Genomic DNA, 25265 nt, shown 5'->3' with positions numbered 1-25265 from the left:
TGATTTTAAAAAAATCACTTCTTTTTTATTGTAAACCTGATCAGTTAATCTTTATTATTTACATTTTAGTCAAATAAATAAATATAAGTGCATGTCAGCTGATATTTGGGTACTATTGTTTGTATCCTTCTTCTTTTCTAACAAAGAAAACTATTTGATAGTTTCACTAGTAATATTGAATATGTGGCTTGAGTATAGATAAAAAATTAGATTTCAACAACTTTGAGAAATATTTGGCCAGGCCATCGACAATATTGCGATGTCCGTTCCTATCGTTCAATTTTTTTCTAGTTCATGTTAGTTTTTTCACGAAATTTCAATGAGTGAACTTTGATAATAGATTGGAAAAATATTGTGTAAACATACCGCAAATTGTTTGTTGCCTATTGGGTCGTTTCTTTGTGATCGAAAAAGAATATTTCAAATAACTTGGAAAATAGGTTTAAGTTGGGTCGTCTGCGATTTCCTAATCACACCGCAATTGGCCAGGTGCTTTTGAAAATACCAAACTTAAAAAGAGTGAGACACTCTCCTTGAAAAAAAAAACTAACAAATAGCTGAGGAGAAGACCTTGCCAGCAAAACGTGAAATAAATTAATGTAAAAAGCGCTGTGAAGTTCAATTCCAAGGATTCAAGCATGAAATCTAAACGAAATAAACAGCCAAAGATGAAGATAACAACATTAAATATAAATGATTTTTTTATCATTAATTATTATAATTATTTGCATATCTTGCCGGAATATTTTGACAAAATGCGTTGTTCTGTTATGCCGAAGTTTAAGGTTATTAAATTATTTTATTTTGGGCAGAAAGATGATAGATTTCGATCATCCTGAACAGTTAGTTTAATTTTTAACACCTTTGAGAAATTAAGTACAGCTCATTAGTAAGGGCAACTTTTCTGAATGCGCCCTATCTGTCTATTTACAGAACTAAGAAAATCATAATTAAACTTTAGACGAGAATTTTGAAAATTCTTAAAAGTTTATCTTCTAAGTGATTTTTTAATTAGTATACTTAAGGTTACAATAACAAAAAAATAAAGTTAATTTGAATGAAATCGGTTTTTTAGTTTAATTTGTAAACCCTTTGAGAAATTAAGTACGTATGTTTACAGCTCATTAGTAGGGGCAACTTTTCTGAATGCGCGTTATCTGTCACTATTTACAGAACCAAGAAAATCTTACTTAAACTTTAGACGAGGACTTTGAAAATTCTTAAAAGTTTATCTTCCAAGTGATTTTTTATTTTATGTTTCGTGAAAATCTCCATGGCAGGTCTCGGGTCACCCTGTATATCATTGTACAATTAATGGTTGGTCTATGAAGGCTTATGTGACCTTGTCCGTTGCGTTTGTCCCTTCTTTTCCAAGTTCTGCTGATATTTTTTTTATTGTATGATTTAATGTGAATATGGTGTATTGCTAAACAAAAAAGTTAAAACGATTATTGTGCTATATTTAATTAATTATTATTGCTATATTTAATTAATTATCACGCCAATGACTCTTTAAACGAAATAAATTGGCATTTAAAATAACACAATTTGCGTATTATTAAAGGAAAAAGCTTTTACGTCTATCTATTAGTTTACCTTAGTCCAAAAAAAATTCCCCAAGGAGCATTATTTCTCAGTGGTTACATTGAATTGTTCTGAGTTTAAACGCTTAACAAGGACTGTAATTTACGTTAATTAATTTTTTTTACTGAAAACTTAATTTTGCTAAAAAGGTTATTAAAAACATTCAATTAATTACGGTTTTAAGTTGAGATAAAAAAGTCAGTGTCACGAGTGGGATTTGAACCGACGACCTTCGGCTTGATACGCCGCTACTCTACCACTTGAGCTATCGTTACTTCGATCCCCTCGGGCACTAACTTCCCATCTCAACCCCACCTTTTAGAATTTTCCCTCCGTTTTGCCATTTGTCAAATGTCGTGTAATCGGATTGGATTCTCGGCGACAAATAAAATGGCCACGGAGAGCTTTAGTGAAGTATACTTCAATTTAATTCATTAAATGGGTGGGTTCGAATCCCGCTCGTGACACTGACTTTTTTATCTCAACTTAAAACCTTAATTGAAAGAAAAATAGTGAATTGTTAATAAGTGTAATAAGTGAATTAAAATCAATGAATTAATGTGCAGTTATGAAAAGTGTGTGGCATATGGAAGAATCCTTATTTCCGTACAATTGTCAAGGCTGTAAGTTTTGTCTTCATTCATCAGATAATTCCATATGTGGAATGTGTCTCTCAGACAAATTATCAATCAAGAAAACTATGATGGTCCTATATAATACATAAATAGAGGCGTTTCATGTGTTTACTGCCAGCATTTATATTGTCTAATGTTTTTTTTAATGAAAATTAATAAATCCTTAGTCAACTATCAGTCCTTATTTGATATACATTGATTGACTAATCCTCTGTTTAACTTTGCAATCTTGTCTTGTCACCTTATTTTCTATTACAAAATCCAGAGAAAATACTGTGAATTGTAGTATGCAAGAAAAAGCCAAGGCGGAAGCTCAAGGTATGAATGAAGTGGTAGATGAAGAGGTTTGCACCTTTGTTGATTCTGACATTTCATTGCAGGTAACACGGGAGGTCAGAGGAGACGAATTACACAAGAGGATTATCCAAGATTGGTATGTTGCCACTTGAGGATTATCTGCCGCGATTAGAGCTTTAAATGCACTCTCTTATCATTGCAGAATAACTCGCTTTTCGTAAATGAAATAAAGCAATGTTTAAACGATTCGAAAAGACTCGATATTTTTATGCTCTTATACTGTGATTTCTCCTTTATCTTAAATTTATTTTGTGTGTGGTGATTAGTGACCGTTAATCGATAATTATTCAGAAATCGTGAGATGCGGTCTGGTGTGATGTAGGTTTCAGAAAAACATTTTCTTTATCAAGTGTTTGTCTTCTATGTAATTGTACCATGTAATTCTTCTTGTCGTGTTGAGAGTGACGACGCGCAAGAATGGCACAATTACGCAGAAGACAAACACTTTGAGCCCTGAAGATGATCTCAATAAAGATCGAAATGTTGGCACGATAAAGAAAACGTTTTTCGGAAATCGACACAACACCAGACCGCATCTCACGATTTCTGAATAATTATTCTTAAATTTATTTTTCAGTCTAAGACGTATACGTATGGCGGGCTTTTATTACGGAATTTATTGTTGCTTGCGATACTGAGGAGGAAAGACATAAAGGAAATAAGCAGGGAGAGGCTGCTCATGAATAAAAATTAATTAAAATCCTCGCTCTGCTTACATAACCCTAAATTATCTTTATCCTAAAATTGTATTGGTCAGCCATTTGATTTTATATTTTCAATAAATGCCCAACATTTAATTAATAATATTTTAGCAAATTTTGATTATTGTATTCTTTCGAAGGAAAACAAAGAACGATTAATTTGAAAATATAAAATAACTGTTTCATAGGAAATGTGTTAAATTTAATATACGGATGCCATTTCTATAAGGGAATGTGTTCAGAAGTTGAACGAATTTCAGATAGATGAGAATTGCATATTAGACATGCAGACATGTGGAGCATAAATGTTAAGAGCGAGGGAAAATAAAAATAATACATATGTCAATTAAAAACCCTGCTTTTATCCCTTAATTTTCTTTAATCCACGTTTCCCAAGTGAAATCAAGCATTGGTTTGACGACAAGTTTCATTTGACCAAGCAAGGTTATAAGCGAGGCGAGGCATGATATATTTATAAAATTAACACCGTGCTTATATTTCTAAAAAAAGTCATATATTATAGTGGTATAAAGAAACGTCAGGGATATAAGCAGGATGAGTCATGATATGTTTATTAAATTAAAACCTCACTTATATGCATGATTTTTAAAGGTGAGATGATGGATCGACCTGCTGTTGAACAATTTGGAAAAAGGACCTTCGGTGAGGTCACAACAGAACGAAAATTATTTAAGGTTTTGCCGAGCTTTCGATGATTATATCGTCATACGGCCTATTTGTTGTAGGAAAATATAACAGTATAATTTAAAAACAAAATTAAAAACAATGATATTTTTCTTATTTTAAGTAGATGAGTGTTGAAATATGTCTTGAAAAAAAACTGCATTTATAATAAGATTATTTAAAATTACATGAAGCTCAGTACCTAAATATTAACAAGACGAAGTATGGAATTAATTAAAAACAACATAATATAAAATTTAAAAAAAAGCGTGGTATTATAGGTTACCTCGGTTAAAATATACGTATAAGTACATGCCTCTTTTCTTACTTTTTTTCAGGTATTTTTGGATATCACTATTTAAATTAATTAAGATTTTTTTAATATACCCTATATATGGTACATTAAAAAAAGCTTTTTTTTAATATAGTCTTTATATAGTACATGTAAAAAAAGCTTTTTTTAATATAGTCTATACATAGTACATTTTACAAAAGCTTAATTAATCTAAAATGTGATATCCAAATGTACCTGAAAAAAGTATGAAAAGAGGCATGTACTTATATGTATATTTTAACCGAGGTAACCTATAAGACCACTTTTTTTATTAATTTATATTATGTTGTTTTTACTTAATTCCATTCTTCTTCTTGTTAATATTTAGATTCTGAGCTTTACCTAATTTTAAATAATCTTATTATAAATACAGTTTTTTTCTCAAGACAAACTTCAACACTCATCGAGTTAAAGTAAGAAAAATATAATTTTTTTTAAATTATACAATATTACAATTAATTAAGGTTTTTAGTTGAGATAAAAAAGTCAATGGCACGAGCGGGATTCGAACCCACGATCTTCGGCTAGATACGGCCGCTGCTCTACCACTTGAGCTATGTGACCTCGTTCCACTCGGACACTAACTTCCCATCTCAACCCCACCTTTTGAATTTTCCCTCCTTTTTGCCTCCTTTATCTCAACTAAAAACCTTAATTAATTGTAATATATGAATTGGTCAAGCGGACCACGAAATTAGTGAATTTAATGAATTAAAATGAAGTACACTTCACTAAAGCTCTCCGTGGCCATTTCATTTGTCGCCGAGAATCCAATCCGATTACACGACATTTGAATAATGGCAAAAAGGAGGGAAAATTCAAAAGGTGGGGTTGAGATGGGAAGTTAGTGTCCGAGTGGATCGAGGTCACGATAGCTCAAGTGGTAGAGCAGCGGCGTATCTAGCCGAAGATCGTGGGTTCGAATCCCGCTCGTGCCATTGACTTTTTTATCTCAATTAAAAACCTTAATTAATTGTAATATATGAATTGGTCAAACGGACCACGAAATTAGTGAATTTAAGGAATTATACAATATGTTCTAACTGCTATATTTTCCTATAATAAATAGGCCCTGATGATGACGACATAAGCGTCGAAAGCTCGGCAAAAACTCAAAGAATTGTCATTCTGTTGTGACTGCACCGAAGATCCTTTTTACGACTTATATGATTTTTCTGCATCTGAAAATGGTATTTTACAAGCAATAGGTGAAAACAATAACCGTGAAAGGAAAACGTGCTATGATAATGTGAGATAGAGAGATGTCAGGTATAAGCAAGGCGAGCATAAGAGTAATATAGTAACCTAAAAATCCTTCTTGGAAGATAAAGGGAACACAATTTTTTTTACCTGTGTATATTCAATGAAGGAAATCACTTAAACAGCCAGATAAGACGATCAGAACTTTGTAACTTTTACTTTTAAACTTTTACTTTTTTCTTTTTTTAAATAGGTGATTTCATAACATTGTACAAATAGTTTTGGAATGTTGAAGGGTCAATGTCCAACAGGTCAATCCGTACGGAAAAGATGACACCACTATTCATTTTTTTACGTTCAGGTCTATTTTTATCTAGATTTCTACGTTTAGATATGATTATATCATGGTATTTTACGGCGGATGACATCTATGGCAAATAAACACCATATACCATAGTGGAATAAAGAGACATCAGGGTTAAAAGCAGGGCGAGGCAAGATATATATTTTTAATGAAAAGCCTGGCATATCATAAATATCTAAACCTTTTTTAATCTGACAATTGTATTTTTAGCCATTGTGATCCATCAAGTCAATATCATATCTGTTTTGTAGTGGGATAAAGAGACATCAGGGCCATAAACAGAGCGAGACATTCTTAAATTAAAATCCTGGTTCATTTCAGAATCACATTTTTCAGACAATGATAATTATGAAAGAAAAATACCCTTATTATAGAGGGATAAAGAGAAGTTAGGGGTATAAGCAGGGTGAGGCGATATATAGAAAGCTTGGTTTTTTTCTCGGTCTTCCTTTCATCTGACAATGGTCTTTTTCTACCATAGATGACATCTCAGAAAATTACCATACTCACCATATTCATACCATAGGATCACGTGACGTCAGGGTTATAAGCGTGGTGCTGCGAGATATATGTTATAAGTAAAAATCTGGCTTATAACTCGACCGCTTTTTATCTGAGAACCTTTGTTTATATCCCTGACTTCTTTTCATATGAGAAGCCTCCATGACAAGAAGATATCACATACCATAGAGAGACGTCAGTGCTATAAGCAGGGCGAGGCAAGATTTATATTTTTATCCTAGACAGAAAAGTACTAATATAATAGATATGTACTTAAGCTTAGTGTAAGATAAAAGGAAATATACTTATTATTCCTGTTTTGCGTAATTATTTATTATCTTCAGTTATATGCAATGAAGCAGTTTTTTATGTAAAATAAACTAACTTATTAATTAGATGCAACTATGACTTGACACTTTGACACAAACTGCAAGACAGATTATTTTACAAATTCATTAAGAAAATTAAATTTTCTACCTCGCTTATCTGACCTTCCATTATTTTTCCAGACGAAAAAGCTAGCCTGTTTTGCAAATACTCTGAATGCATTTTTAATCGTCTATTACGACGGTGACAACTGTTGAATTATTTTGGAAATTCGATATTTTTTTACGAAATTTAAATCTGAACACAAATATGTTATATTTTTGCTTTTTTCCTGTTCATTACATTTAAAATCGTTAAACCTTTACGAGTTCAATTAATTGTACAATTTTCTTATTTTAAAAATACTCAGAAAGAATACAAGGTTGCATAAGTTTTACATATCGTTTTGGAATGCCGCAGGGTCAATGACCAACAGGTCAATCCGTTCGGAAAAGCTGACTCCTCTAGGTCTATTTTTTAAAAAGGGTACATTAATTGACACAACTTATTAAAATACTTTGGTTATTAAACAATAATAATGCAGAAATTAATTTAAACAGGCTTGGTTTCCTTTTGCAGTCCTTCTAGGCCTTATGACTATAAAAAAGAGTTTTCTAATGATTAATTATTCTCCAAGAAAACTTAAATACTTTAATTGACATTTCAAATCAAATGAATTTGTTTGTATTACGTCATAGGGAGAAATTTAATTCAATTTTTAGAAATTGAAGATGATCGTTAACAAAAATTTGGTTCGTATGAGAGTAGGTTTAAATATATTAATCCTCCGTTTACATTTTGGAGGTTTTTGTCTTCGCAATAGGTATTTGTGTTGTTCGTATACTACGCCTTTTAGAATTGATATTATGCATGAGAAGAATCCAATAAACAATTCTTCCGACAGACGAGGTTTTACCATTCGAACGACCCCCCTAGGTGACGGAAGCCTTTCTATCCTGGAACAAGGAATACGTCCAACTCTAGGTAAAAACAAAGGACAAAACTCGCATTTTCAATTAGCAAGTCACAATGAGTCAATATGATTTCCTAGGGGACAATGAAAAACATCAGACTAGTAAAAAGCCTAATGCGTAGGAAATCCTCTTCTACGTTTTACTATTCATTCATTTTTGAGTTGATAAGTTTCTGGTGTTTTTTCTTGTTTTGGTTTGTCTACATTACTTAAATGTGAGTCAGAAAAATCAAAATTAAGTGTCAATCTGAAAATAGTACTCGTAGTAGTTCGATTCGTGATTGAAAGGAATTTAAATGCAAATTTGCCCAATATTAGGCAAAACATTCACTTTTACGCTAACGTTTTAATCGTTTCGAAATTCTTCAAATTCTGCAAACTGTTGTGCCAGTGTTCTATTTCGGAAACTTTATTTTTATGTTAGATGTTTCTTGTTTGGTTTTTACGTTGGGGGGTTGATTAAGGATTTTGAAAATATCTTCCTTCATTGCAACCTAAATAGTCTATTGTGGACCCCTATAAATTATAGTCATACACTTGGTCAGTGCACTTTTTCCAAGCACTTTCCCGGTGCATCTTCTTTGGTGTGAGAATTGACTTACCGAAGTGGCTAAACTGCCCCTTTTTTGACTATTTGGTCAGCTGTTCATTTTCTTTTATGCCGTCATGGCTGGGAACCCACTTTAAGGTAATCTTGCTTTGTTTTCCCTGGGTCATTAGACAATTTGACGAGTTCGAGTTGAGCATTACGACTTTATGGCTGTCTGCCTGTCTGAGCGTATGCAAATCCGTACAACTTTCATTTTTTTTATTAACTCCTGTGTACAGAGTCGTATTGCATGGCTTCACCCTGGAAAATTGTTTGGGTTAATCCAAGGGGCTTTGCATGGGTATAGTTGGGCCCTTTTAACCTTACACCTATTTACTGATCCCTCTTGGCTCCATCCACCAAGGGTACCATACTAGGGCCCCTATCCGAAACTTAGGGCTACCTTTCTTCCGAAGGTCTATATTTTCTATGTTCACTTGGAAGGGTCCGTCAAATTTGAGTTTTTCGAATAAACTTCTCTTCATCGGTCAACCTAGGTAATATGTTTCTTTGAAGAAAGTTAAGGCTTTTACTCTATAGTGCTTTTAGAAGTTTAGAACTTCTTTTTGGAAAAGGTGTGTTATCTTAGGGTTTATGTTTAACGGTTTTCTCACACCCTCTTCCAACAAAATTTAGGACGTTTTGCATATTGTTTGACAGATTACTCTCGGATTTCCTTTTTGTGATTGTTACCAGGTCTTCTGTCTAACCTATAGTATGATATCCTACAGGGTTACTTGCGTGTTAGATGAATATATATTGAAAGTGTTCGCAAAAGAATCAGATAATAAACAAATAGAAACAAGTTAGACTGAGAAGGAAGGATGAAACAACTGATCATAGCAGGTTACAATTCAATTTAGCAACTGTAACTTTTCCTTACCTTTGGTATGTAAAAAAAAATCAGTTAATCAGATGAACTTACGAAACATTTAAAAACCTATAAATAGCCTTCCTAAACACATTAGCACATTTAGTAGATCAAACGTTTTGAAGGACGTTCATGTACGTTGTGTATTATAATAGGAAATTAATAGTTCCAGCACAATTCAACGGTTGCTTGACGACCCTAAATGGCGTTTAGGATGGTAGAAAAATTAAGATTTTGAAACCACTATCAAAATTTAAGCAGTGAAAATGACGGTTTCATGCGGATGTACGTTAAAAGGACAATTATCAACTATTATTGAAATGATAGTCTGCCGGTGTTTTACAGCTTGCAGCATGCTTCACTTTGCCGCAAGACATTATCATAGGTTCCTTTGATTGGTGGATAATAATTGTTCCGTCTGTAAAATTACTTGTTTCTTTAAAACATAGAGAATGTGCTCTTGAACCGTGTCGAGTGATCAGCGTTCAACGGAAAAAAACCCAAATTGTATTTTTGTATTGTACAAAAATTGCTAGAAACGCAATGATATTAGACATTAGTGTTTGTTTACTCTTTTAGGACCGGTGAGGCGTTTAAATATAAATTTAGCTTTCCGCTTTACTTTTCGTCTTGCGGAACGCTCGAGACTCGAAACTGTGGTCTGTCAGATAAAGATTCGATGGTCACATGTTCAAAAGACAAGCGAACATCTCAAGATCGTTAAAATAGGCATCTTTTATATTTTTTATAAGATTAAAGATTAGACTTAGATTAGATCCACTCTTAGGGAACCTCGGGTCAGCACTAGGACCCCTGATCTGGGAGGCATGTGGATGATAGCAGTGGCGTGCACATCCCTCTGATAGATCGGCTGCTCTAAGCAAAACTTAAATGTTCAATGCAGGTGGTATTACCCGGTGGGTGGAGTGCCGTTGGCTGGCGCATGTTCACCTGCCCGGTGTGCCGTCCGTGGCCTGGCAAATCCAAAATGATCAAGGCGAAATATGATAGAAAAAAAAAAAGATTAGACTTGGACCCTTTACAGCACAAAGTATCAAAGAATTTTACTTCTTTCAATTGACATTCTATTAACTAATTTTTTTCCGCCCCCCGAATCCAATTTGAACTGCGCTCAAATGTACTAATTTTGGTAAAGCTAAAATGTTAGAGATTAGCAACAAACAATACTCCATCACAGAAGTACATGGTAGATCAAAGCAAATTTAAATTAAAAAAAAAAATACCTCCAAGAATAACAAACATGAAAAAGCATAACAACGATACAGCATAGAGACAATCGGAAACTAATATAAAAAAACCTAAGAATTAAACAAGAAATGAACCAGATTCACATGTAAAAAAACGAGACTTAACACAACTACGTAATATAATTAATTAAGCGTTAGAATTGTAGTAAAAACAATAAATACACAGTGAATTTATAATAAGTATAATAATTTCATGAAAGCGGGAATGCTAGGAAATACTACCAGAAAAATAAAGGAAATACATGAAACATAGTATTATTTATGGACAATATGGGAAACTCCGACTTCTGTATGCTCTGATAAAACTGACATATTGACATGAAACATAAAACAACAAGACACAGATTGAAAAACAGAAATATTTATGCACACAGAAATCAATAGAAAATCGCGTAATTTATTCGATTATAAGCTCAATATAACAAACGGATGTACGGTTTTTAATTTGGAGGTTACTTGCAAAAAAAATTTCCGAACATAGTTTTTTGTAATAACGAAGTTTTCTTTAACTTATATGACTAAGAACGAATTTATTTATTTATCATTTTAATTGATTGTAAATTAATCGCTCTTTTTACTGTAACACGAACTTCAGACCAAAATTTGCAACAGATTGAATTGCACTTTAATACCTCCTATTAGACGATGTTACTTGAGGAAATTGTTACAAGGTTTGAAACATGTAAAACCATAAATTTACTATAAATTAAAATGATAATTAAATAAATTGGTTCCTGGTTTAAGAAGTTGGAGAATATTTCGTTTTTTTAAAACAATGTTTGGAAATAGCTTTCAAATAATTAAGGTTTTTAGTTGAGATAAAAAATTCAGCGTCACGAGCGGGATTCGAACCCACGATCTTCGGCTAGATAGCCGCTGCTCTACCACTTGAGCTATCGTGACCTCGATCCACTCGGACACTAACTCCCATCTCAACCCCACCTTTTGAATTTTCCCTCCTTTTTGCCATTTTCCTTTTTTATCTCAACTAAAAATCTTATTTAATTGAAAGATATTAATTGGTCAAGCGGACCATGAAAACTAGAGAGTTTGGAAATAGTTTACTTGAGAACAGTTGCTTCCAATTCAAAACAGTCTGCACCGCTCAATTCAGCATAAAACTTGTCCAAAAATGAACATCGTTGAGTATCTTTCTATTCAAAGCATATATTCGTATCCCGCAATCCTGGACAGTTAGAACTGAATTTTTTGGTTCATGAGAAACTATACAAAAAATAAAAGTATATGTGTCTCGGGTTTTGTCCAAAAACAATAAAAGAATTTGGGGGGGGGGCAGAAATTACCCTGTTATCGTGAAATTATCGTGAAATTTTCACCTATGGTCTGCTTGATGAAGTTCCGACACAACTTCCTGCCATCTCGAGTATTTAGAAAAAGAGACACACCGAAGATGGCGAAATGCCGAAACGTCTGGCAGGAAAAGGACAAACTACTCTACTACTAAAAAACTCCATTATATTTAGGGGTCCATTGACCAAATGACTTCTTTCAATTAATTAATCTTTTTATGTTAGTTTTTGGTTGTAATGAAAAAGTCAGTGCCACAAGCGGGATTTGAACCCACGAACTTCAGCTCAATACGCCGCTGCTCTACCACTTGAGCTATCGTGACCTCGATCCTCTCGGACACAAACTCCCCATCTCAACCTACTATATAGTAATAAGGTGTTGAATTTATTTATCTGTAATTATTTGACCATCAGGAATGATTGTAGTCTCCATAAAAATCTACAACCTACTTAATTCTAACCTGGAGAACTGTTAGCGACCAAGTCCCAAAAATCAGACATGAAATTCCTTGATTCCGAGACCGTACTGCTTGAAAGAACTGTCATAATTCAGGTGTATCCCTGCTAATTCTATACGGCCATTTAAAGGGGTTGTAAGATCATCCTGAAAGCAAGGGTTTAGGCGACGGGGTTGCAGGTGCCCAAGGGGTGTTAGAGACAATTCAAGATCAAAGATTCAAGCAGGTTCATTAAAAGTCAACACAAACGTCAGAAAACCTTGTGACAAAGAGGTCGAGCGTGTTGGGTTTAAAAGCAAAATTCCAACAAAAAAATAGATATGAAAATCTTGAAAAACAGTACAATTTATAGTTAAATATGGAATGTGTCTTACATTATAAAATTGTGAAAATTGAGAAAAACGAATCAGTTCAGATTGACAAAAAAAGACTAACCTTTTGCTAACCCGAAGGGATGCTTGCTCAGAGCTGTCTACCTGTTTAAATGAAATCCTCTCCTCTTTTTATAATGTTTGTTTATAGCGACTGTCCCTACGTATGACTGTACATTAGTTACATCACTCTCCCCTGCAACGTAAGTGTAGGAAAACTGTTAAGTTTGGGAAGAAATAAACAACTTAAGAAAATATAAACCCAAAAACTTGCAAAATTACATTATTAACATTAGAACAATCATTTCAGAATATTATTAATATAAGGTTCAAAATATAAAATCGATCAAATGTGTAATATTAAGATGAGATCTGCGAGGTGCTAATCTGTACCACATATAGAGACATGAATGATGTAATAACACGCAGACCAACCACTACGCAATGCTGACATTTTATAAGTCATCCTCGTGATATGTCCTCTTGTAGTCTGCGTTGTAATGAACCCAAATGAAAGTCCTCCTTACATGATTTTTTTAAAATAATGAATGTTTGAGAATGAATTTTTAAACAATTAAATTGAAAGAGGAAATTTTAAGTTAGTTCGTCATTGCACAAACCATGAAATATTTAATTGTGAATGTCGTGTAACGGCTGCGGAGTGATGAACCTGTAGGTCGTGCAGGGGCATGACTGATGTAACGATGCCCAGACCAACCACTGAAAGTTCCGAAGCATCCTAGATTGCCCACTTCAAGTATTATTTATTTAAATAATTAATCATCTAAACACAAAGAATGAATGATTCTTTAAAAAAAAGGCTTGCGAGTTGATTAACCTGCAGCACGTGTAAGGACACGACTGATGTAATAACTCACTGACTCACTGACAAGCCACAGAAGGTGGTGAAGCATCCTAGAATGTACACTTCTAGCTTTTTATGAAATAATTAAATAATTAATCATCTAGATACAAAGAATGAATGATTCTTTTAAAAAAAGCTTGCGAGTTGATTAACATGCAAATGTGGAGGGACCCGACTTACGTAATAACGCACTGACCTAGCCACAGAAGGTGGTGAAACATCCTAGAATGTACACTTCTAGCTTTTTATGAAATAATTAAATAATTGATCATCTAGACACAAAGAATGAATGATTGTTTAAAAAAGGCTTGCGAGTTGATTAACCTTCATCACGTGTAGGGACACGACTGATGTAATAACGCACTGACCAGCCACAGAAGGTGTTAAAATTCCGAAACATCCTAGATTGTCCCCTTTTAGCTTTTTATGAACTAATTAAATAATTGATCATCTAGACACAAAGAATGAATGATTCTTTAAAAAAAAGGCTTGCGAGTTGATTAACCTTCAGCACGTGTAGGGACACGACTGATGTAATAACGCGAAGAAGATTCACTACGGACTTGCACTAGAAAAAACCTTAAACAGAAAAATATATCCAGGCCCCACACAAAGAGGTCGTTGGTTCAAATTCAAGAGAACAAAGCCCAATTCATAGTTCAACTGTATTTTCCAGTTTACATCCTCCATCAGACAGCTAAGATCTTCTCCATTCTGAAATAGAATATTTTTTCTTGCCCTACTAAACAATTCTCTCTTGAAGAAGTCAAGCAGGCTGTCCTAAACCTCCCAAAAAAGTAAAGCCCAGGTTACGACCCATTCATTATCATCATCCTATCCCAACTACCGAAAAAAGACTTTATAACGCATCTATTAAACTTCGTACTTACAATCCATTTCCCCATTCTAAGAAAATTTTCTTTCATGATACCAGAAAAACCCTTCCAAGCTCTTATCGACCTAGTCTCTATCCTTTGCTTACTATCAGCAAAATACTACAATGGCTCCTATTAATCCGCTAGCTCATTGAGATACTTATTGACACTATTCCCCGTTCGTCTTTCGGGGTTGCTCTCAGCTGTCAATAAGCCATCGCATTACTCATTCCAACACACAGTATTACCCTGGTGCTGTCTTGGATGTAAATCAACTCTCAACCAGATATTCGAGGTTGTTGCAGAAACTGCCCACTGCTTTAACCTATTCTAAGATCCTTTACCGATCAAACTAAACCCCTTTACTCACTTAATACGTCTGACCTACCCATACAACCTAACATGATCCGATGATACTGAAAATCCTTCTTCTGATAAAGTGGTTTTTTTTTTTTAAATTTAGAAATCGTGAGATGCGGTCTGGTGTGATTTGGTTTCAGAAAAACATTTTCTTTATCGTGCCAACGTTTCGATCTTTATTGAGATCATCTTCAGGGCCTGGGATTTACAAACATTGTTTACATAATATTTACAATTACATTTTGGATGTGGAAAAGTGATTGAATATATAAAATATATTTTACATTGTACAAATTCCCTTTTCCACATCCAAAATATAATTGTAATATGTAAACAATGTTTGTAAATCCCAGGCCCTGAAGATGATCTCAATAAAGATCGAAACGTTGGCACGATAAAGAAAATGATTTTCTGAAACCTACATCACACCAGACCGCATCTCACGATTTCTAAATAAATATCGATTAACGGTCACTAACCACCACACACTTCTGATAAAGGTTCCGCCATAGTCTCCCGAAATCACAAGGGTCAGAAAAACACACTGAAACGCCGACGTCTGGCACACCAACGGCGAGGTTAGGCAACACCAGGGTTCGTTAACAACCAAATTACAGGTTTATCACAGTCAGTCAGAGAAATTACACAATTCAACTGATCGCTTCGTGATATTCTAGCTGTCGTGTCATCCAGACTTAACACTGAAGGTAGCGAAATGCCTGAAAGCGTTTGACGTACCAACACGACGAGTATACGAGTAAATTGTCGACCAAACTACGTATCTGACAGTGTTAAATGAAAATAGTGTTTTGTATTAGTATCAAAAAGCTAAAAATACCTCTGCAAAAGCATGTCATATTGGACATTGGCACATTGTTTATTTCTGAGGAATCCGTGAGGCGATTTTTAATTATGACAATGGTTTTCCGCTTTATTTTTCGTCTTGCGGAACTCTAAATACAGTCGTCGTTGCACGGATGCTTTCATTTTACACTTCTTGCCCTCTAAGCCGGCCATTTAAGTGCAACTTTATTGCTGTACATTAGTAATAATTTTTAATAGGCGGAACCTCTATAATACTAGTATTTCCAGTTTCGTGTCTACTCGTGTTCAGGTGAAAACAAAGCCATTTCAGACCTGGTGACAAAAAGTTACAAAACCCGTTAAAAACTGTCGTATTTATGTAACGTCAACGTTGATTTTAACAATAAAATATCAAATTGAAATAATTTACAATAAATCTTCAAACTATTGTCATATTAAAATGCAACTTTTAACAGAAATTCATACTGGAGTCCGTGATTGTTTTCTTTTTCAAGAAAATTAAGGCAAACGCGATATAACAAAATCAATGTTCATGGCATTTCGCGACATTTTTCAACCTCTGTATCGGGTTATATCAACCAGGGGTAGATCAACACGGCCACATTCGGCTCATTGAATGTTCCTTGTTTTATTATTGGCAACAAATCGCTTAGAACCGTGAGTGAAAAAACATGTAAAACCGACTGCATGATGCAAAAGTTGGAAAGGAGAAGCGTATTTTCATGTAAGACTATTCTCCGTATAGAAGCTAATAACGGTCGACACAACTATTTAAGGATAGATGAAGAAACATATTTAAATCTTAAGATTAAGCTAGAAAAAATCACGGCCATTATCACGCGAAGGATTTTCCCACGCGAAAGGGTCACGTCAACCTTAGGGGGTTTTTCAAACCGAACCAACCCAAATTAAAAATGTTTTACATATATTAGAATCTTTTTCCCTTGAATATTTGTTGTATATTTTATTCTTTTGTGTTTACGTCCTTTATAATAAAAGAAAACATATATTGTTCATTTATGTCTTAGGTTCTCAAGTCCTCAAGTATGAAAATATGCAAAAAACAAAAAAACAATCAAAGATATCACACAGACTGTTAAAACGGCTAATTCCATCCTAATCAACTTTTCAAAACAATAGTATAGACATCAGAAGAATAATTCTAAAATTAATAAAAAGGAAAGGGATCTTGTTTTTTTCTGGAAAATACATTTTTTTAAACTGCTTTGGACATTTTTAAAATTTCAAAGTATAGAAGCTAAGTAGAAAAAAGCTGAGCCGTTGAAACTGGACCCCGCCCCTTTAGGCTCACACATTTTCCAAAGAATCAACTCAATAATTCACGGGCGTATTTTGAAAAGAGGAGATTTTTAAAAATTAAAAGAAAATAGATATATATTAAATTATTTTTTTAGCCCGATGAATGATTAATAATGTAACCAAGAGGATAAGATAAAAAGTTAATTAAAAGCCGAAATGAGTCTCATAAAGGTTGCAAATTAATAATATAAACCAATAAAGTGACATAATAAACCTACTGAAATCTAAATTTAGGACTTTGTCTGCTTTGAGTCAAGTTCTATCTCATTCCGTAGTTTAATAATTTTACAGAATTGCCCTAAAAAATAAAAATATTACAACTTACGAAATAGTCTGCTTAGTAATTAAAAAGATATTATTGATCCTGGTTTAGAAATGATAATTGACAACCCAATCAGAAAAAAACTTATTAATCAATTTACTTAACAATCTAAATAAGTTTAAATTAATTAAGGTTTTTAGTTGAGATAAAAAAGTCAGTGTCACGAGCGGGATTCGAACCCACGATCTTTGGCTAGATAGCCGCTGCTCTACCACTTGAGTTATCATCCGCTCACTGACTTTTTTATCTCAACTAAAAACCTTAATTAATTGAAAGATATTAATTGGTCAAGTGGACCACGAAAACTAGTGAATCTAAATAAGTTGACATTTTAGTTTTTAAAAAAAGAAATCCAGTTTTAAATCGTAAACAAATAAACAACTAAATTTTAACTTAACTGTTAACAAAGAAGAAGAGAGATCATTCATCATTTACATGTTACAAAACTGGCCAATTTTTTATCCTTCCTGATTTAAATGATTAAATGTTTAGTAAATATACACACACAAAAAATTGCGGTTTAGAACAACAATTAATTATATAAAATCAAGATTGTTTTAATCAAAAAGAGAGCCGCTAATTGACCCAACCCATTAAGGGTTATTGAATTGAAAACGATAGTATTTGTACTGAGGTAACCGACCCCTTAGTAAAAATTATTTTTAAAAAATCTACTTTTAAATGATTTGCGGATCGTTGATTAATTTAATCGATTTTCTTTTTTTAAACATATTTTTGTATCTTTATATACACAGTAGCGGAAATAGAAAGAAAAGGCTAATTAATCTGATAGTAGGTTCGTGGATTATACACAAAACTTTTGTCTTAAATACAAAAAACCGGACACAATTATTTTGTTCTTTATTTTCAATTAAATGGATGTTTATAGTTATATTACAACATACTTATTTTAAAGTAAACCAAAGTAAACCAGTAAAAGGGAGAGAAATAGTGCGAGAGAAAAAAAAGAAAGAGAGACATGAAGAGGAAGAGAAAGATTTAGTGATATGAAGAGAGGGGAAGAGAGGAGTAATACATCCAAAAGAAAAGAGAGATAGCATAAATATCAAGAGAGAGAGAGAGAGAGAGAGAGAGAGAGAAAGAGAGAGAGAGTTGAGGAGGGAAAGGAAAAAACGAAAGAAACATAAAGTGGGAGAAAGAGGGAGAGATGAATAGGCAGAGGAAGAGAAAGAGGAATAAAGATATATATAATGAAAGTAAGATAAAGAGGGAGGAAAAGAAGGGAGAAATACAACGAGAGATAGATGGAGAGAGATGAAGAAGGAGAAAAAGAGTAAGAGATATAAAAATAGAGGGAGGAAATAAATATATCCAGAAAAAGAGAGTAATAATCATTTCAAGAGAAAGAGAGATAGCGAGAGAGATAAATAGGAAATGACAGAGAAGAAAACAGAGAGAGAGAGAGAGAGAGAGAGAGAGAGAGAGAGAGAGAGAGAGAGAGAGTGTACGTGTGTTATAAGAGAGAGGCATATTCTAAATCAATAAATATTGTGGAAAGGAGATAAACAGGAAGAGGGTGACTGGAATAGACAGAATAAATAGGCAGAGACATAAAAAGAGAGAGAGTAAGAGAGAGAGAGAGTAAGAGAGAGAGAGGGGGGGAGGAGAGAGTGTGTGTGAGAGAGGTAAACAGAGAAGGGGAAAAAAGTATGGAGCAAGAGAGATATATTGAAAGAAAGAGGCGGATTTATGAGAGAGATAAAAAGGGAGGGAAGGTACAATAAGAGAAGGAGAGGAGGAATTACAAACACATATATCGAGAAAATGAGGGAAAATAAGAGGGATACGTAGTTTAGAGAAATAGATAAATACTTCGAGAGATAGCGAGGGAGATAAACAGGAAGTGAGAGAGGAGGAAAGAGAGAAAAGAACGTAATACAGAGTGAGAGAGAGAGGGGGAGAGAGAGAGAGAGAGAGAGAGAGAGAGAGAGAGAGAGAGAGAGAGGGTGTACCTGTGTGATAAGAGAGAGAGACATATTCTAAATAAATAAATATCGTCAGAAGGAGATAAACAGGAAGAGGGTGAATGAAATAGAATAAGTAGGCAGAGACATAGAAAGAAAGAGAGAGAGAGAGAGAGAGAGAGAGAGATAAAGAGAGAGAGATATAGATAGATAGAGAGTTATTACCCAAAACAACTTTACAACTTTCATAAATACAAATGACAACGTTTTGAAATGAGGTGTAAATTTAATGCCAACTCAATAAAAGGTGAAATAAATGAGCTGAAAAAATTAAAGGAAGATTCTTCTTGGAACAACAGTGAATTACTTACAAGAAAAACCATAATTTCTGTTTTTCTACGGGATAATAACTATTATAAAACAATACATAATTAATTTTATTTAGCATTTAATCAACAGTAAACAGGTTTATTAAGAGTCCACGACTTAATCAATCATAATATCTGGAAAATTGCAGTTAGTTCATTTTTTCCTAGCTTTCATTAAACCTTATTTAAATGTAATTTATTTTTAAAATTAGATAAGGAATTGCTATTTCTCAGAAAATATTGCAGTGCTATATCGCGTTTAAAGTTTAATCGGTGCAGATTAGGCATAACATGATGTAACAATATTTGAATAAACATAAATAACTTATTTTATGGTGTTTTAATCTATTGCCATCATTCATATAAAACTTTAGAAAATCGTTAATTTGTACAAGTTTATTAGATTTTTTTCAACTTGATATCTTTCAAGGAAATCGTTTTTAGAGCGTAATGAATTTATTAACCGGTTCTAAATAATAAGCTGTATTGACTGGCAATATTTACCGATATGTATAAATAAGAATTTAAATGCGGTGGATTTTACTCGGGACGTATAGAGTACATTTTTAAAAGCTGTAGCTTAAGTTAGGAGAAAAATGTTGTCCCAAATCTAGGTAAGAATTGTATTGTTTTCTATGTTTGAATCGTACTAGCAGTGATAACAGTGCGACTTACACGTTTTGCAGGCGTATTGTTTCTCATTTTTGAAGCGACGAACTTTACGCGAACAAAGGGCCGAGCTTTTTCCTCTTCCCCGCACTCCGCACAGACCTCCGGTGATATCCGGAATACATTATGATTCAATTGCAATACAGGTTTTAGAATTATTCGAGAATTTTTACGAATCTCGAATTCTCCACTTGTACTATTCCGACGTACACGCTGTTAATCCTCAAACGCCGTGTAAACAAAAGGATGCGGCCAGCCGGTGTTTTTTTCCTTTCACTGATGCAATAGTGAGAATCCGTAATAGACGAACGACCTCTATTCTCATTGGAATCATTTATTAACCATTTTTAATAATTTTATGCAACAGTTTACTATTTTTCGAATTTTTTTTTTTCAAAGGGAAAAACCTTCATTACCTAACTGATTTCTCTGTAATGCTTCGTAAATTCCATTGGGAAAGACGTAACAAATGCAATGAACTTCGCGCTCCCTTTAGCTTCCCCACCTGTGGATATAATTGTTACATTATTTCCACGATTGTTTAATAAACAATGACATAACGAAAAATTATTTTACTCGTTAGCCCTTCACAATTGGAGAGATTGCACGCTCTATTTGCCGAAAATGAAACAATTTTTCTTACATTGCAACTCGGTAATCACGCCCACGCTCAAATAATTTTAATTCAAGCAAAAAACAAAGCCCGAATATTTAAAAAAATTTAAACTTTTGATTTTGAACTATTTTCACAATTATAAAATCTCACTTATTTTAGTGTGGTGGTATTGTTTCTAGATTAAGTATATATGCTTGTATACTTTATTGTGTCGTAGGTGTATCAAAGAAATAATTTATATACAGGGTATTCGGCTACTCATGTTGCCAACTTTGCCAGTAGATTCTATATTCAAAAAGAAACCATAAATTCCTACTTAACTATGGTCCAAATCTCAACATTTTCGGAGCTATGTGGTGATTAGTGACCGTTAATCGATAATTATTCAGAAATCGTGAGATGCGGTCTGGTGTGAGGTAGGTTTCAGAAAAACATTTTCTTTATCGTGCCAANAAAATATTTCTCTGAAACCTACATCACACCAGACCGCATCTCACGATTTCTGAATAATATTCGGAGCTATTTCACTTTTTCTGATTTTTTAAAATTTCACGACCTTGCTTCAAACAATGATAACTCCAAAACTGGAAGGTTTTGGACAACTCCGTTGATACCATTGAAAACCACGTTAAACTTCCAATAATATGTGATCAATACTAAACTTGTAAACGTTTGTGAAATAGCATTTTAGTAGCGAGAACATTGAAAAATTGTTTTTTACTAAAAATTTACTAAGGTGATTATAAACTACTATTTCCAAACCTAGAAACCAGCAAATTTCGGAAAACGTACTCCATTTAATATCTTTTTAGTGGTGCAATTGCTTTTTTTAATTACTTTTTTGAAGAAATTGATGAAGGAAAGGAAAAACCCGTGGTTGAAGTATTCGAACGATTAATAATAATAAACAATAAAAAAGATAAGTAAATTTTGAATGAATTTATTAAACGTTTCTTTAATTTTGATTCCAAATGCTCTCCACCCTTCTCAATGTATTTTCGACGTGCTGCCGTCGCATTAAATCCGCAAAACCCATACATGACATGTATATGGGTGTATTCTTCATTAGAAAAAGGAGCCATAGTGTTAACAAGATATCACTAACTAAAAACGTTTTGAATCTTAAAACTGTTTTATTCCAGAGAAAATAATACAATAATCCTTTAATCAAAGTTCCACTCGTGTTGGTAAATAAGTAAACACTTGCACTATTTCGGTTTCGATCCCAAATCAAAAAAATGTTTAATAAATTCATTCAAAATTACCTTGTTTTTTTTAATATTCCACCTTACCAATCTGTTAGCCACGGTTTTTTCCTTTCCTCCATCAATTTCTTCATCTTTGAAAAAACTAATTAAAAAAGAAAATTACACCACTAAAAGGGATGGACAATGGAGTACGTTTTCTGAAATTTGCTGATCTCTAGGTCTGGAAATAGTAGTTTATAATCACCATAGTAAGTTTGTAGAGATTGGTGACCTTTATTCAGATATCGTGAGAAACCTACATCACACCCGACCGCATCTCACGATATCTGAATAACCACCATAGTAAGGTTTTCAACTTTGAAAAAAAAATATTTTTCAAAGTTCTCGCTACTAAAACACTTATTTCCCGAACGTTTACAAGTTTATTATTGATCACATCTTATTGGAAATTTAACGTAGTTTTCAGTGGTACAACGGAATTGTTCAAAACCTTTTAGTTTTGGAGTTATCATTGTTTACTTGAAGCAAGGTCGTGAAATCTTAAAAAATCAGAAAAAGTGGAATAACTCCGAAACTGCTGAGATTCAGATCATAATTAATTAGGGCTTTTTGGTTCAATTTTGAATGTAGAATCTACGGCAAAGTTTGTACGAGTAGCCGAACACCCTATATATATATATATATATATATATAATACCTCAAGAGATTAAGGGATCATTATGAACTGATCACAGTTTTTAAAATGTTCATTTTTGACATGTTTCATAATTTTTTTCTTTTATTTATGTTCTAAGAAACACATTTCTTGGTTGTAAACTATCTTCCAAAGTTCAGAGTGAACGTAGGACTAAAAAAAACACGAATAGTGCCAAATCAGGAATGGAAAACAACGAAAAATTTGGAAACAAAAATGTCTAAAACGTGATTTTTTGTAACTTTACAGCAGACCAATTGTCAAAAGGCCAATGGCTGTATTCTCGAGCAAATGGGAGTCGTGCAACTCTGTGTGTTTTGTCAATTCTGGACCTCTTACGGGGGGGGGAAGCTATCAATCCATACTGATCTTCTTCGAGAAATTTGAACACTTCGAACTTGCTGTAGCTGATGAATCGTTTGAACAACACTAAGGTGCCGGTTTCGCAAAATTCTTAAAGTCAAAAAATCCGTCATCCTGTGATTCTGTTACCCTAGAGCTTTCAGAACAGGGCCTTCTTTGGTAGGATCCAGTTTTTCGAAAACGCCTGATGGCGTCTCGCGGAGTTTCGTAGTGGACATGGCATATGACATACCGCATACCTGGTTGAACGACCATCATAAGTGCCGCACCACGAGCAACATCCTCAGCATTAAATGGCATTTTTAAGTTTAGAAATTGCAATTAAGAAGACAAAGTTGAAACTAAACCGTTTATTGCGTCAGAATTCAAATGTGACTGAATAAACATTTTAAATTCCCTAAAAAGTGCGAATGATAAAAGCGGGATCATCCCGCTCGTGACACTGGATTTTTATTTCAACCAATACCTTACATAAAGATTAATTAATTGAAAGATGTTATTTGGTCAATCGGACCACGAATTATAATGGATTAATTACTAATATTCATATTTATTATTTATTTATATATAATCTGAACATAGGAAATACACAAATTTCATGCAGTTGAATAAATGAGTACTAACTAGCTATTGATTTATTTATTTCATTTTAGTTTATTTTTTAGTGTTGCCACAATTATTTAACAATATATTTTGGTTTATTGCGAATCATTTCTCCTACTACTAGAACAGATTTAATTTCTACCTTCTATCTTTCTTAAAAGACAGAACTTTTCAATTTGGGATCTATTTTGGGATTTTTTTTACTTTGAATTTTTTTGTTTGGATTAGAATAAAATTATAAACAATTATTACCAAAAAGAAATAATGTATGTCGTTACGACTTTACAAAAAAAATTTTGGGAGTGACGATGACGATTGCAATAACCAAGATAAAAGATAATTACGTACAATTATATTTCTGCAGCATACAAATTAATTTATTCACATCCAAGAGTAAGAGTCTAATGTTGTTTTAAGTAATTTTCCTTTTGTTCTTAAATTTAAAGCTGATAGTTTTAATATTTACACCAAGCATAACGGTGAATGTTATTCATGATCAAAGAAATGTTTTTCTCTTAACTCAATTGATTTGAATATCGCTGTGACCTAAAATGGGACAGAGTGTAAAATTTTCGTAAACAAACTTTCTTCTTCGGCCCGAAGAGGAGTACATAATTAATTTAATTACACTGACCTTAGGTAGTTTAATGACCATATTGATCCTTTTATTTCCAAACCACGAAAAACTCGGATGACACCTGTTTATTCTGAGCTTCCGAGTGGTCACAGAAGAGGCCCGGTGTTTCGGCGTCTCTTTCACCCAAGGGATAAAAGTAACCGGTGTAATTAAATATCATAAGCACACAATCTTTGCATCTTGTCAACTGGTGGCAATCCATTAAGGAATTACGATTAGCGATATTCAGAGCTATCAACTCTTGAAAAAGTTTTATCTTTTTTTTTTGTTTACGTCATGCCACGTTCTTACTATTTTTTGTTGACTCTTAGACATTATGAACAATTTGAAGGTCAAATGGTTTACTCGACAAATGCATGTATGGTACGCGTATATATATGGTAATACATATGTATATATATATATATATATATATATATATATATATACGTGGTAATACATATGTATATGTACGCGGAACCCTTACGAAACCTCAAAGGACATTAAAACTGTGCTGTAAATCTACGGCATACTTTGGACAATTTATTTCCATAAAATGTATTTTTAGAATTCATCTCCATATCTGCTTGTCTCTTTTTCTTCCATCTTTCTATCGATCTTATTTTCTCTGTGTGTGTTTTTGTGTGTTTCTCAGTGTATCTGCTTTTTCATCGTCTGTTTTTCTCTCTTCTTAGTATGTCGTCTTTCTGTCGTCTTATCTTTCTGTTTGGTCGTATTATCTTTCTGACTTACCTTTAAAGCGTCAATCTTTGTATTTGTACTTATCTCTTTTGATAGGATTATTATTTTATGTTTCTCTCTAAAACCTTTTTTTCCGGACATCTATACGACCAGACTCTATATATACAGGGTGTCTTTTTTAGGTGGATCTCTTGAATCAATGAGAGAAACAAATTACGCGTTTTTAGTCTGGTTTCAAATTGTTACCCTTTTTTTGGAGAAAAATTATACAGGGTACCTCCGGCCCACCTCAGTTCTGTTTGTCTATTCCTGGTTCCTGTCTATCTCCCTGTCTGTCATAATTTATAATTTTTTGTTAATGTGCTACG

The 25265-nt window shown here is 33.4% G+C and overlaps 1 protein-coding gene across 2 annotated transcripts in view; it reads right to left on the bottom strand.

The window, feature by feature from the left end:
* The window catches only part of LOC106669863 (scavenger receptor class B member 1), a 142154-nt gene extending 117745 nt beyond the window's left edge, over positions 1-24409 (bottom strand). Inside the window, exon 1 of one of the 2 annotated variants that reach the window (XM_014399680.2) lies at positions 24214-24409. In XM_014399680.2, coding sequence (XP_014255166.1) covers positions 24214-24234 — 21 coding nt within the window. In that variant the 5' untranslated portion in view covers positions 24235-24409. Of the gene's footprint in view, positions 1-20101; positions 20328-24213 lie in introns of those variants that run through there. The other variant, XM_014399679.2, reaches the window with a different exon arrangement.
* Between the last annotated feature and the right edge of the window lie 856 nt (positions 24410-25265).

Source organism: Cimex lectularius, unplaced genomic scaffold, assembly GCF_000648675.2.
Source record: "Cimex lectularius strain Harlan isolate CLEC.00 unplaced genomic scaffold, Clec_2.1 scaffold76, whole genome shotgun sequence".
In the NCBI taxonomy this organism is placed as follows: domain Eukaryota; kingdom Metazoa; phylum Arthropoda; class Insecta; order Hemiptera; family Cimicidae; genus Cimex; species Cimex lectularius.
Note: the sequence above shows the minus strand (reverse complement) of the source record. Positions and strands in the feature narration are given on the sequence as shown.